General features: G+C 43.1%; 1 protein-coding gene across 1 annotated transcript; it reads left to right on the forward strand.

Annotated features, from left to right (window-relative positions):
* Window positions 1-929: 929 nt before the first annotated feature.
* ISL1 (ISL LIM homeobox 1) lies at window positions 930-12,149 on the forward strand. Its single transcript, XM_050328862.1, has 7 exons — window positions 930-1,024; window positions 1,137-1,245; window positions 2,140-2,329; window positions 5,267-5,526; window positions 7,466-7,752; window positions 9,200-9,367; window positions 11,702-12,149. The coding sequence occupies exons 2-7, from the start codon at window positions 1,218-1,220 to the stop codon at window positions 11,816-11,818; spliced, it is 1,050 nt and encodes a 349-aa protein (XP_050184819.1). The 5' UTR covers window positions 930-1,024; window positions 1,137-1,217; the 3' UTR covers window positions 11,819-12,149.
* The last annotated feature ends 1,121 nt before the right edge of the window (window positions 12,150-13,270 follow it).

Below are 13,270 nucleotides of genomic sequence, written 5' to 3' on the forward strand. Positions count from 1 at the left end.
GTGCGTCTTCTCTGCACCTTTTTTAATAAGAATTTTAAGGGATTCTCCTTGGGGAAAGGCAGAAGTTCTTGAGAGACAATTTAAGGTAAATATTTGCACCTCCTTGGACCTTGTATTTAATAGAAATACATGAAGATTTTATCCGCGGTTTTAAGAGAAAAGGAGGCTGGAGGGTAAACACAAACCGTCCCATCTCGCGGCTGGGGCCATGCCCAGCCTACCCACCCTGCCCTCCCTCGGGGAACTCGGGGCAGTTCCGCCTGGCCAAACCGGAGCGTGGAAAGATAAACGTTCCTAAAGGAAATAGTTGGGCTAATAAAAATAGTATGTGTACACACATATGTGTGTGTGTGTGTATATATATATATATGTATATACAGACATATATATATATATGTATATATGTATGGATGGAAATGGTATACAGGGTAAGGCAAACCCGGTGGTGGGGGAGAAGGTGAAGGAGCCCGAGCCGGGGCTCGGGGAAAGCAAAACGAAAGGTGTAACGGGAGATAAGCGGTGGAGATGGAGGAGAATCGAACAAGAAGTATAAAAGGGGGGAAACACAAATAAGGAGCGGGGGGAAAAGTTGCCCGGGCGAACCCGAGCCGGGCCCGCGGCGCCGCCAGACGCCGACACACGATAATGGGGGGGCCGCTGCGCCGCGCCGCCCGCCGCCAATGGGCGCGCGCGGGCGTGACGTCCCCGCGCGTGACGTCGGGCCAATGGCGAGCGGGCTGAGTTGGAGCAGAGAAGTTTGAGTAAGAGATAAGGGTGAGGCGAGTGCCCGCAGCCGCCAGCGCCCAGCTCGGCACCGCCGCGCCTCCGCACCGGCACTGCACCGCGCCGCACCGACACTGCGCCGCACCGACACTGCGCCGCCCCGCGCCGCTACCGCACCGCCACCGCACCGCCACCGCTCCGCTCCGCGCCGCGCGGCCGGATCCCGCCGCGCTCCGGCGCCGCGCCCCGCACCGCGCGCCCCCTGAGCGCTCCGCAGCCCTGACACTGTCTCCCCACGCCGGTGGTGTTTTGTGCCATTTTCTTTTTTTTTTTTTTTTCTTTTTTCCCGATTTCGATTTTTTTCTTTTTATTATCACGACTTTTTTTTTTTTTAATTTTATTTTTGTTTTTAGCGACAGCTTACAAACCTACTTTGGGGTCTTAAAACGAAACCGTACACCATTTCACTGTGGACATTACACCCTCTTTCAGATATGGGAGACATGGGAGACCCACCAAAAAGTAAGGCGGAATCTTTACCGTTGTTGGAATAAATGTGCTGTCTATTGTAACCGTCTCAGGCAGGCGAACTGCTAGTGCTGAACTTCATTTGAATGGTATAGAAGGTGCCTTTGTTGCCATGCCTGCATGCTTACTCTGTTTTAACGTCGTAGCGTTATATGTTAACAGCCTGGGGTTCTGCTCTCTTTTAAAGTTTGTGGAGCAGACAGGATTTTAATGGGATCTCCAAACATGGAGCCTTAAGTTCTTCTTGTGATAGACTGCGGTGAGGCTAACTGTCCAGCACCTAGTCGGTCTAGGGTAGTTCGTATTAGGCTTGCAAAGGCAGCAAATGACAACCTTAATGATGCTCGTTCTTGCTAGAAGCCTCGACTCCCCTCTTCTGAGGGAAAAGTCTGAATGGAAAGTGCACGCAGCCATGCTTCATCGTTTCCAGTCACAGCCTCTTAAAATATGAAATAATACACAGAGCTTCTGTCCTCCTAAGGCAGGGCATTCAACCAAGAAAATAATAAAATAAAAATAAAACAACATGAGGGTTTGGAGTTTTGATTCCATGCAAGGCTTGTGAAATGAGGACCTTCACCCCAAAGACTCTTCACATTTGCGTTTTACCATATGTTCCGCCTCCTTTCTTAACGAGGCAAGGTTTTGATGGCACACTTCAGTTATCATCCAAAAGTGCAATACAAAAAAAAACCCCAAACCCAAGACCAATAAACCCATTTAAAAAACCCCCAAAACCCACACAAAATCCCTCAAAACAAACAAAAAAGGCAAAACACAAACAACAACACTCTCAGAATACGCTTTATAAGGGAATGGCATTAAAAGTGTGTTTATCTCTGTAGGAGAGTAAACGGTTAGTCAATCATGTATTTATTTTCATTTCAGAAAAACGTCTGATTTCCCTATGTGTTGGTTGCGGCAATCAAATTCACGATCAGTATATTCTGAGGGTTTCTCCGGATTTGGAATGGCATGCGGCGTGTTTGAAGTGTGCAGAGTGTAATCAGTATTTGGACGAGACCTGTACGTGCTTTGTTAGGGATGGCAAAACCTACTGTAAAAGAGATTATATCAGGTACGCCATTTATATTTAATTCTTCGGTGAGATTTTATTTTTATGTTGTTTAATTCTTCGGTGAGATTTTATTTTTATTTTTAAGTTTATAAATTTGACAGACGCATAAAGAGGAAAAATTGAGAGGAAGAGGTTAAAGACAACTGGTATATTTTTACGTGGTTTCCCATAGACAGACCGGCAAGGAAAAAAGGTAGTCGTGAAGTTTTTTTCCATAAATTCAAATGCAAATTTCTGTATAAACAAAACTAGGTTCGGGACTGTGTACGATCTTTCTGAGGACTTTGTCAAGTAAACCTCTGATTCTAACAAAGTGGGAAATCGTAGGTAATGGATATTTTTAACCATGTAGATATTATTAGCAATATAGAAGTGATTGCTTTCTAACGCAACCTGAGAAAAGCATCCCTCTGTGTTTTTGCAAAGGCAGAATGGCATTCATAAGAAAGACTCTTCAAGCGTGTATGCCGCAAAAATAAATACACGGGTGAAAAAAAAAAATACTTAAACCAGGCCTGTCTAAAACAGAAAGCAAAAGGAAAACAAAAACAAAAAGCAAATTTCCTTCATATTGAAGATTCCTTTTATGGCGATGTTAAAACCTAGACTGAAATGTTTCTTAGCTAAAATAATTGACATTTAATCTTTTTAAATATTAACCCCTTTGGTGATATCTGACTGCCTTTGCTTTCTTATCTTATCTGTGCTGATGAATTAGACAGACCAGATCAAATTGCCCATCATCTGTTCGCGAACAATTGGGTATATTTAGATAATGGAACCGCTTCCTTCCTCACATTAAAATCTGGTAACTGATAAAATGTGAACGTTGCCAATCCTGACACTATAGAGAAACCAAAGCAGGAATTTCGAGTGTGTTTATTATTTGTGCTCTTGGGTCATGCTGATCCATTTCAGTGTCACCTACTGGGTTTACCAAATCAGAAGTTTGAATGACACTGTGGTATGAAAAGTATTTTTTTTTTACAGAAAGTTTTGGAAGCAAGTCCCTGAGACACCTAAAATATCGTCTGATTTTTGTGCAATTCTGAACTGAATAAACCCCTTGACTCCTTCCTGCTCCAGTGCACAATTTATAAACAGACCATTCCTTCAAGCCATTGTGAGATTATTCTCCAAGTTTTATAATGACGAAAACCAGAGCTTTTAAGCTTTATTTATTTATTTATTTAGTTATTTATTCTTTACTTTTAAACGAACTTGGGGCCATTCTTTTAAGTGTTGTCCTTTCACTGATTTCAAATGAAAGGAAAACGTTCGGACTGAATTGTGTTCACTTACCTCCTGATGGAACTCAGCGGGAGAAATGTAAGCAGAAAAAAACAAAAAAAACCCCCACCACTCTTTTAAGTTAATATGGAATACATTTAATTTGCTACAATTTAAAAAGGAATATGTATGTTACATGCAAGGTGACTTTGAATTAGACCGTGAGCCAATCTATAGGTGTCAATCCTGTGGGCAACTACCACAACTTTTGTACATATGAATGCACATGCTTTATGATCACTCTGTTCTTCTGCTGTTTAGCTGTTTGTTTGGGGGTTTTCTTCTCAAAACTTTATAATTTGGATATATGTAGCTCTGAATACAGGACTAACACACCTTTATAGCCGTAGCAGCTAAAGAAGTGTTTAAATAACATCTGTACCCACATACATGTTTTACAGACTGTATCTCCAAGAAAGTATACTGGTGAGGAAATGAGTAGGAATAAATATTATCTCAGTTTTAGGAGCAGTTTTCACAGTTCTATGGATCATGAGCATGCATATGTGCATATATCCGTACATTTGCAGAAAGTTGTTAATTTTACATCGTATCAAGAAGGCTTCTGGCTAAAGAGCACTCGTTGGGAGCCAAAAGACTGCAGTGCTAGACACCAGAGTTGGAGAATTTCTCGTGTTTATCTGCTGATGGGTGAACTGCCCCCCTTTCCTCCACGGGAGACGAGGAGCCCGCCACCCACTCCTAAAACCTATTATTTGCCTTCTGGGGTTGTCAGCAAGGAGCTGCCCTCTCATTCCTGCAAGAAGGCTTGAGCCCTAGCTCAAGGTGGGAGCGGCAGAAGAAGGGAAAACAGAGTAGGGAGGATGAAGAAGGGACAGGCTGCAAAGCCAGAGCACCCAAACTGCCTTTTATTTGGAGGCAGAAGAGAGGAGTTACGTTACTATATATGTAAGCCTGAGGAGACGTGTATGCTTATATTGTTGTATAAAATTAACCTGGTGAGAGGGGACGAGAGGAAGAGGCTGTGCACTGGCAGCCACCCCTGCTGCGTTTCAGAGGCTAAGCTAACGGCAGTCCAGGCACACATTAAGCGGCACAAGTCCTTAGTGGGTTCCGCTCAAATGAATATGATAGTTTTGTGAGGCTGGCAGGTTTGTGCGTGGGGAGTGCATGGCAGCTTTGGCAGCGTCACCTTTCCGCGGTATACCCGGGTAGTCCAGTTCAGTCCCAGGCCAGGTTAGGTCAGGTGAGGAGGCAGGGAGAGGGCAGGAACGGCCCCACTCCCTCTTCAGCTCGGGCGCTGGGGCAGCAGGGAGAGGTCGGATCTCCTCGGGAAGCAAAGGGGTCCTTTTTTTTTCTCCTTACGCTTTTTGCCTCACCACTCTTCCACTGGTGCTTTCGGGTCCCCTCCACCTTTTACGGCATGGGGATCAGCGCACGGACAACAAACGAACCCGGCTTACTCCTTTCCTCTTCTGGTTTCTTTATTTTTCGTACTTTTTAAAGAAGTGGATTGCGTGTGGCGCGTCTATACGGGGCCAGGGGCTGCCCACGAGCGGGAGTGAAAACTTCTTTCTTTTTTCCTTTCCTTTCTCCCCCCCGCCCCTTCCCTACCCTCCCCTTCCCCCTCCTGTGCTCTCCCTCCTTCCCTCCCTTCTCCTTCTTTCTGGGCTGGGCCCTGATCAGGTTATACGGCATCAAGTGCGCCAAATGCAGCATCGGCTTCAGCAAGAATGACTTCGTGATGCGCGCCCGCGCCAAGGTGTACCACATCGAATGTTTCCGCTGCGTGGCCTGCAGCCGCCAGCTCATCCCTGGCGATGAATTCGCGCTGCGGGAGGACGGCCTCTTCTGCCGGGCGGACCACGACGTGGTGGAGCGGGCCAGCCTGGGCGGTGGGGACCCCCTCAGCCCCCTGCACCCCGCCCGGCCGCTGCAGATGGCAGGTACCGCCCGCGCCCAGCGCCGCGGGAGCCCGCGGGGTTTGGCCATGCCCGGCCCCACGCAGGGCGGACGGGAGAGCTCCACGCTCCCAGAGGGTTCCGCACCTCCTTGGAGAGGCGGCGGGCGACTGCCCCATGCCCGGGGCTGCCGCGGGTCCTGCTGCCGCGAGAAACGCCCGGGTTCGCGGGACGCGTGAGGCGGGACACCTGCGGAGGGGCCGCACCCCCGCTCCTCCTGCCCCCAACGCGCACCGCGGGCGGGAGTCCTCCGTCACGCTCTCCCGAGCCCTGAGCCTGAGTCTGAGCCGGAGAGGGACGAGCCGCTGCGGGGAGCAGGTCTACGGCAAAACGCCGGCCGATCCCCCGGCCGCCTCAGGAGAGTGTGCAGAAGCTGTTCTGAACGCTGGAGGAAGTGGGGTCCTAAAAGAGATAGACTTCATAAGTACAGGCGAGCGCTTAGGCTGTAATTTAAAACTGTCAACAGGCTAATCTTCGGTAATTGCCTTTTAAAGTGACTCTACCTTCTTGAAATATTTCTTGTGATTTGATGAGAATTTCATCTCAAAACTCAGCCTAGTAACTTCAGACTCGCCCCACCTTACAACTTCACTCACACTTGTAGTTCTCGACGTGGCACGTCAGATACTCAGAGACTCTTAGCTTTAGGAAGGGACACTCTCTGAAGCAAACTATGCTGGACAACACAAGATCGGCCGGCATTATTGCTGTGCATGTAACTGTAACTCGGAAGGTTATTTGCAATGTTTAGCTATGCTAAAACGGGCTCGTTTCCCTCTTCTGAGCTGCTTTCAGGTGACATTCTTATATTTAGGGAGAAATAATCCTGTACCTGATCAGGGCAGAATTCTAGAGAGACTGTGCTCCCTATAACGTGTTTGTGCATGTCTCCGAAAGCCTTATTGTGCCGGCAGGTATACTGATAAGATTTGAAGCCTTCGTATTGTCTTCATCGCATTTGCTGATGTACTATTATAATCAAAGAAACCGGAATCCGACTGCACAGAAGCGAGAACCTCAGAATGTTAGCTAAACAGTTTTAGGGGAAAAAATAGCAGTGTTTTTATTTTTCCCTTGACTCAGTCAATTTACACCTACACAGCTGTAGCTACACAACGGACAGAAGAATGGCAGAATTACAGGAACATTTCTAGCACTTGATGTGATGCTACCCGTAGGTTTGCATTTCTTGACGGTTTCCACGGGTTACTGGGCTTGCTCTCCTTTTTAAAGAATCAGATAAACTTTTTTTTTTTTTTTAATATTCTTCTGAAGTCTAAACAAATTCACCTAACACCTTCACTTTCTAAGACAGACACCATCCTCTGTGCTTTGGTATACAGGGCTCTCACAGGCTTTTCCTCCATGGGCTTGGTGCAGAGGATTTAGCTTGTTTTGCTTTGATTTGGAAGCATCAAACCACTGGGAGGTATTGCACGTTATGGCGGCTTCTGGCTAAATTCAGCTAGATTCACTATACAAGAAGCAGACTCAAATTATGATTAATTTAAGAAGTATTCTTTCATTAATTTTCGGGCCAAAAATCTGGTTTGGTGATTTGTCAGGAAATAAACACACAAAACCCTCCCACTCCTTTCCTAGTACACATACACCTTAGCAAACTCGCCCTCCCCTGTCAAGTCTCACACAGGTTCAAGCTTCTGTCATTAAGGGTTTTAGGGGGGTGGTTTGTTTTTGCAAATTAATTATCTGAGGAGTTAGAAATGTCAGTCACTCTACCAGCGCATAAAGCAGAGGAGTCTGCAACAGCTCCGATAGATCTGAGTGTTTGAATGGCCTTTGAAAGAGGGTTCATCACCGGCCCCCCCGCCCCCCTCTCCCTGTCCCACCAGCTTAGATTCATAGTCTCTGCAGACTCTCTGCTTCCTACTCATGGGGATCCTGTTCCTCCCTTCCCCTACAGCAGAACCTATCTCTGCCAGACAGCCAGCTCTGCGGCCCCACGTCCACAAGCAGCCCGAGAAGACCACCCGAGTCCGGACTGTCCTCAATGAAAAACAGCTTCACACTTTGAGGACCTGCTACGCTGCCAACCCCAGGCCTGACGCCCTCATGAAAGAGCAACTGGTAGAAATGACTGGCCTTAGCCCGAGGGTCATCAGGGTTTGGTTTCAAAACAAGAGATGCAAGGACAAAAAAAGGAGCATTATGATGAAGCAACTTCAGCAGCAGCAACCCAATGACAAAACTGTAAGTGGCTTCAGCCTCTGTCGGTGTTCTGCCTTAATTTCCAAGGCTAAACGCCTGGGATACGTCCGGCCCGGACAGCCTCAGGGCTCGGTTTGTTGCTTTTGATTTTTTGCGAACTCCCTTAAAACAAAGAAAACTGTACCTCTTAGCTATTACCCGTTTGTTTCTGCAGTCAGTGCAATCGAAACAGACGACAGCGAGGAGCCTATATAGGCTGCTTACGCGAACCCATATCTTTTGCGAGGCTAAAGATACGCAGCGGCTTAGACTAATTTCTTCTCTGCAGCGTGAATTTTGACCTGGAGGGATCATGGGATATAGTAAGCCCAGCTTTGTGTAATACTGACACTGCAAATGCAAAGGACTTCTTAAGGGGAAAATGACGTTTTCACTCTCTTTCCTCGTTTTAAACAGGAGTAAATCCAGCAGGAAAAAAAAAAAAAAGAAAAAGGAAAAAAAAAGAGGAAAAAAAAGGCATAAGGGAATTTAGATGTGTTTTTCTTAGCACTTTATATACTACAGTTTGTATAGGTGTGATAGTTGTGTGTTTGTCAGTGCACTTACTGTAGAAAAATACAAATGCAATGCAAATTTTTCGGAGTTACCATCGTGTTTACAGGTTAATTTATAGATAGTTTTGTATATTTTGAGTTGTTGCCTGCGGACATAAGCGTGCGTGATGCAAACAAACGGAAAGCAGAACAGATTGTCTCCATTTTAAGCCAATTGTTTTTTTCTTTCTATTGTCGCTAGTCCACTTCAATAAGAGTCTGTTACTCTCCCTGTGTATATTGACTGACCTGAGAATGACTATTAATTCATAAGGCTGCCTAGTTAAGTGGAATTTAAGGAGTTTCATTTTACCCTGTTGGAATGCAATAAAACACGGTGTTATTAACTTTCCTGAACAATCTATTCGTCGAGGCTTGGAGTTATATTGTACACTGTTCCTGCACCACAAGACATACTGGGAGGGCTATTTTGTTTTGTTTTGCTTTGTTTTGTTTTGTTTTGTTTTTAAGAGAGAGGTAATGACGTACCCCAGCGGATGCCGTGCAGTGGATATACGATCTAGTTAAGGTCACACAGAACAAAACCAACCTGGATGCGACATAGGAAGGGAGTAGAATTAACCGTTTCTTGTTCTGAGACGTGCATCGGCAGTCGAGATACGAAATTATCATATTTAAGAAAGCTTAGGACGGAGGCAGTATGCCTTGAGACGAATAGGAGGATTAAAGGGAAAGAAAGTAAACTTCCACTGTGATAAATGCAGCGGGTAGAAACAGGCTGACCTAGAGTAGAATAGAGTAAGACATTCACAACAGATTAACAAAGCAAATACAAGAGACCGTATAGATAAGATAGAAAGCAGTTTATTGACTCAGCACTTATATACAATGAACCTAATCAAGCTCATTAACATCTTTTGCTGGGCTGTTTACAGAATATCCAAGGGATGACAGGAACTCCTATGGTGGCTGCTAGTCCGGAGAGACATGACGGTGGTTTGCAGGCGAACCCCGTGGAGGTGCAGAGTTACCAGCCGCCCTGGAAAGTACTGAGTGACTTCGCGTTGCAGAGTGACATAGACCAACCTGCTTTTCAGCAACTAGTAAGTGTCGGTTCCCAGCCGGAGCAGGCCAGCCGGTATCAGGGGCAGTGCAATCGGGGATTCATTAAAAGTGCCGGATGCTCTCAGTGAGACGAGAAATCCAGACTAGCTGATTTTTCCCGAAATTACAAGGTGGACATGATAGCACCTAGAAACACTGAGAACTGAATTGATATCATAGGGGTTGATGCATAAATCTACCTTAGTGTACAGCAGAGCTCTTGCCAAGTTGACTGTGAGTTTGGGTAAGACCTGACCCAGGTCTGAGAATAACTCAGATTTCACACTCCTGAAAACTGAAAGCACCTCATCCAGAGAACTAAAATATTCTTCACATGTCACTTAATCGTACTTACATTTGTGAAAGCAGTTCACAAATCTAAGTGAAAAATTAAAAATTCAACCCTCCCCACTTTGGGCCAATTTTGGCTTTATGCCATAGGGTGAATTTTAAATACATGTCGTTGCAATGTCAACCCCGGGCCCTTGTTTTGTCACACACATATCAATCAATTAAAATTTTGAAGTCCTTTTTTAAAGCATATATCTCTAGATGAAACTTCATATACTACATAGCCAGACAAAAGCACCTACATATATAGCTTACTTTAAATGTTGTCCTTCTTTAGAAAGGAAATCGTTAGTACGTATTCAGGTGAAAAATTCAAGAATATAATAAATTGCCTTAAGCCAAAAGAAAACTGATCTTTTAGAACAAATTCTGTTCTTAACTCTCTGCCTACATCACCTGGCAGCTTATATGGGACCATATCATCTACACTACTTAGGCCCAACAAGGTCAATTAAGGATAGAAGTTCAACCTTAATTCAGTTTCCTGGCCTAAGTGTGTTAAAATCAGATTTTTAAAATAATAAGGTACGTTGTGTATGGTATTTCAATAATTCAAAATAATAGATATGAAAAATTAACATATAAACCCTTTTATGATCTGTTGGACATTTTTTTCTTACATGAAACAACGCAAGAAAAATGTTTGTAGCTGAATCTAACACCGTATTCAAATCTTTTAGGCTTAGTACCATGCTCTCTTGCAGAATCACTTTTCTTTTACCCGACAGCAGTCTGCAGCTTGTTTCCCTCACTGGCACACTGCACTTGCTCAGGGAAACATAGCACAGCAGCAGGACTATTTGCATTCTCTTACATCTAGAGCAACCCTTCTTTTTCCTGCTTCAATTAAACTATCCATCAGACAGGAGGAAAAATTATCTCCTTTTCTTGCCTTACTTGACTGTGCCTTAATTGATTATGAGACTTTAGAAATCTTTGATGCAGTGAGTTTTTGTATAGAATAGCCGAAAAAGAGAGAGAGAGAGAAAAAAATTAGAAGAATAGAATAGAAGATGGGTAGTTCAAATACACATATGGTTATAGATAGAGAAATCATTAGATTGACAGATAATTATTAATATACATTCGACATAATTTGTGATACCAAATTGTGATACCAAAAAGACTTAAAATAAATAGAATTTATTCTAATAAATTAGAATAGTGGATGGAATAGACAATTCATCCGCTGTTCAAGGCACGTCTCTAATCTGGAAAGGGCCTTAATCACAGGATTGACCAGCTAAATAGGTGCCAAAGAAATGCTTTTGGATTAGCAAACTCCACCCTTCGAATCATGGCTTTTCCCTACGCTGCTCCTAAACTAACGGGAGCAGTGGGGCACATTAGGATGGAATAGTGTGACCTTTTTTATCAAACTGACTCTCATTAAGAAGAGATAGCACCCCCTTCAAATCACAAATGAAAGAGGATGGTTGGCTTCAAATGCCTTCTGCTCCTGCATGCTCCTTCCAGGTTTATTTTGGTATGTGCACAAAAGGGGAAAAAGTTACCCTTTCAGTTTCGTGTCAAGAAAACACATGCACTCCTAAATAATTGACTAGAACATCCTGTTGGGATTGCCACTCTTTCAAGACAGGGAAGAAGACCTCATTAATAAGTTTGTTTGTTTATTTGTTTGATTTTTGAGTCTCCTTTTTTCCTTTCTTTTTATTTTTTTAATCTACTTTTTCTCGGTTATTTGGCCAAAGGCCTGAAGAGGGTTCCTGTGAAGTCAATGGGGAAGCTAAACAGAGCAAGCAGCAGTGACACAACCTCCTGTGGAGATGTATCAGGCCATTCCGCTGCATGCCTTGTGTATTTATTTTTGTGTTCTTCTTTGCCTTTGCCTACTACTTTTCTTTGATTTTTACAGTTGTAGCAAAACTTCTTTTTCTTATTTTTCTTCTTTTTTCCCCTTTTTTTTTTTTTTTTTTTTTTTTTTTTTTTTTTTTTTTTTTTTTTTTTTTTTTTTTTGGCAGGTTAATTTTTCAGAAGGAGGACCTGGTTCCAATTCTACTGGAAGTGAAGTAGCATCAATGTCCTCTCAGCTGCCAGATACACCCAACAGCATGGTAGCCAGTCCTATTGAGGCATGAGGAACATTCGCTCAAATTTCTGTTGTTGTTGTTTCTGCCCTTATCCTCATCCCGTTGGAGAGAGTGGGAAAGTGAACGTGTTGTGACTCCGAAATTTAGGGGGAAAGAATATTTAACAACCCCGTAAGAAACCTAGCAAGGAGCTGTTCCATGAGATGAACGGAGTCATGTTTGAAAAGACAAGGTAATATGGTAGCAACACTGTGAAGACAATCATGGGATCTTACTAGAAAAAAATACTAAAAAGAACCACAAACCCTGCGCTTTTCAATGATCAGAGGAGGATCAAAAAGACGTTTTCCAAACGTAAAGGATTTGTACCCGTGGATCTCAAAAAAAAAAAAAAAAAAAAAAATCTTTTCATTTGACTGCACATCTTAGGGAGAAACCAAGGTAGAGGGACTTTCTATTCGGTCCCTCCCAATCCGAATGGTGCTGTTTCTATATTGGGGATAGCCTTGCCAAAAGAAGCTCCAGTAAGTTTTCCATCATCAGGAAAGAGACGATTCAGCCCTGCATTGTTGAAAGATTCCTTGCAGGAAGGTGGAGCTGCATTGATTTGCAATGTTGTTTTTAGTTTACTCTTAACAAGGGGTTGTTTCCTGGGTCTCTTCTAGCATGTCTGTAGCGGGGTTTTGGTTTTGTTTGGTTGAGATCCACCCCCTCTTAAGTCTGAAGTGATTAAAAATAGATTTTCAATTTCCTCTTTAAAACAAATTTATAAAAACATTGCAACAAGGTATACCTCTATTTTGCCACAAAGCGTCTCGGGATTGTGTTTGAAATGTGTCTGCCCAAGAACCTTTCCCTCCCCCAAAGATGTGTATAGTCATTGGTTATAAGGACTGTTCTTCTCTCTTTCTCTTTCTCTCTCACTCTCTAGAAAAAAACAGAAAAAAAGTAAAAAAAAAAACAAAACAAAACAAAAAAACCAACAAAAAAACAAACCACAAAAAACCCCCAAAAAACAAAAAGAAAAAAATCACTCTTTTTGTTTGCTCTTGCATTGCAAAATTATAAAGTAATTTATTATTTATTATTGGAAGACTTGCCACTTTTCATGTCATTTGACTATTTTTGTTTGCTCAAGTAAAAAAGAAAAAAAAAGGAAAAAAAAAAGAAAAGGTTGTACCGTGGTCTTTGAATTATATGTCAATTCTATGTGGGTTTTGTCCTTTTTCTTTCCTTAAATATGATGTGAAATAAAAACGCCATATGTAGAATTATTATATCTTCAGGACTATTTCACTAGATAAGCGTTTGAAATAGAGAAAATAATAATAATAATAATATTAACATTAAATAATGAACAAAGTTCCCTCTTTTAAATATTTACAGCTTAGCAGCTAAAATACCTGAAATAAAATATTGCATGCAAAGCAGGTCGTTAGTGAATAAAAGGAGTGTGATATTTTATTGCAAGTATTAACGACCAGCTTGTAAATTTCCGTT

This window comes from Myiozetetes cayanensis, unplaced genomic scaffold (genome assembly GCF_022539395.1).
Source record: "Myiozetetes cayanensis isolate MyiCay16 unplaced genomic scaffold, myiCay2020 scf4, whole genome shotgun sequence".
Taxonomy (NCBI): Eukaryota; Metazoa; Chordata; class Aves; order Passeriformes; family Tyrannidae; genus Myiozetetes; species Myiozetetes cayanensis.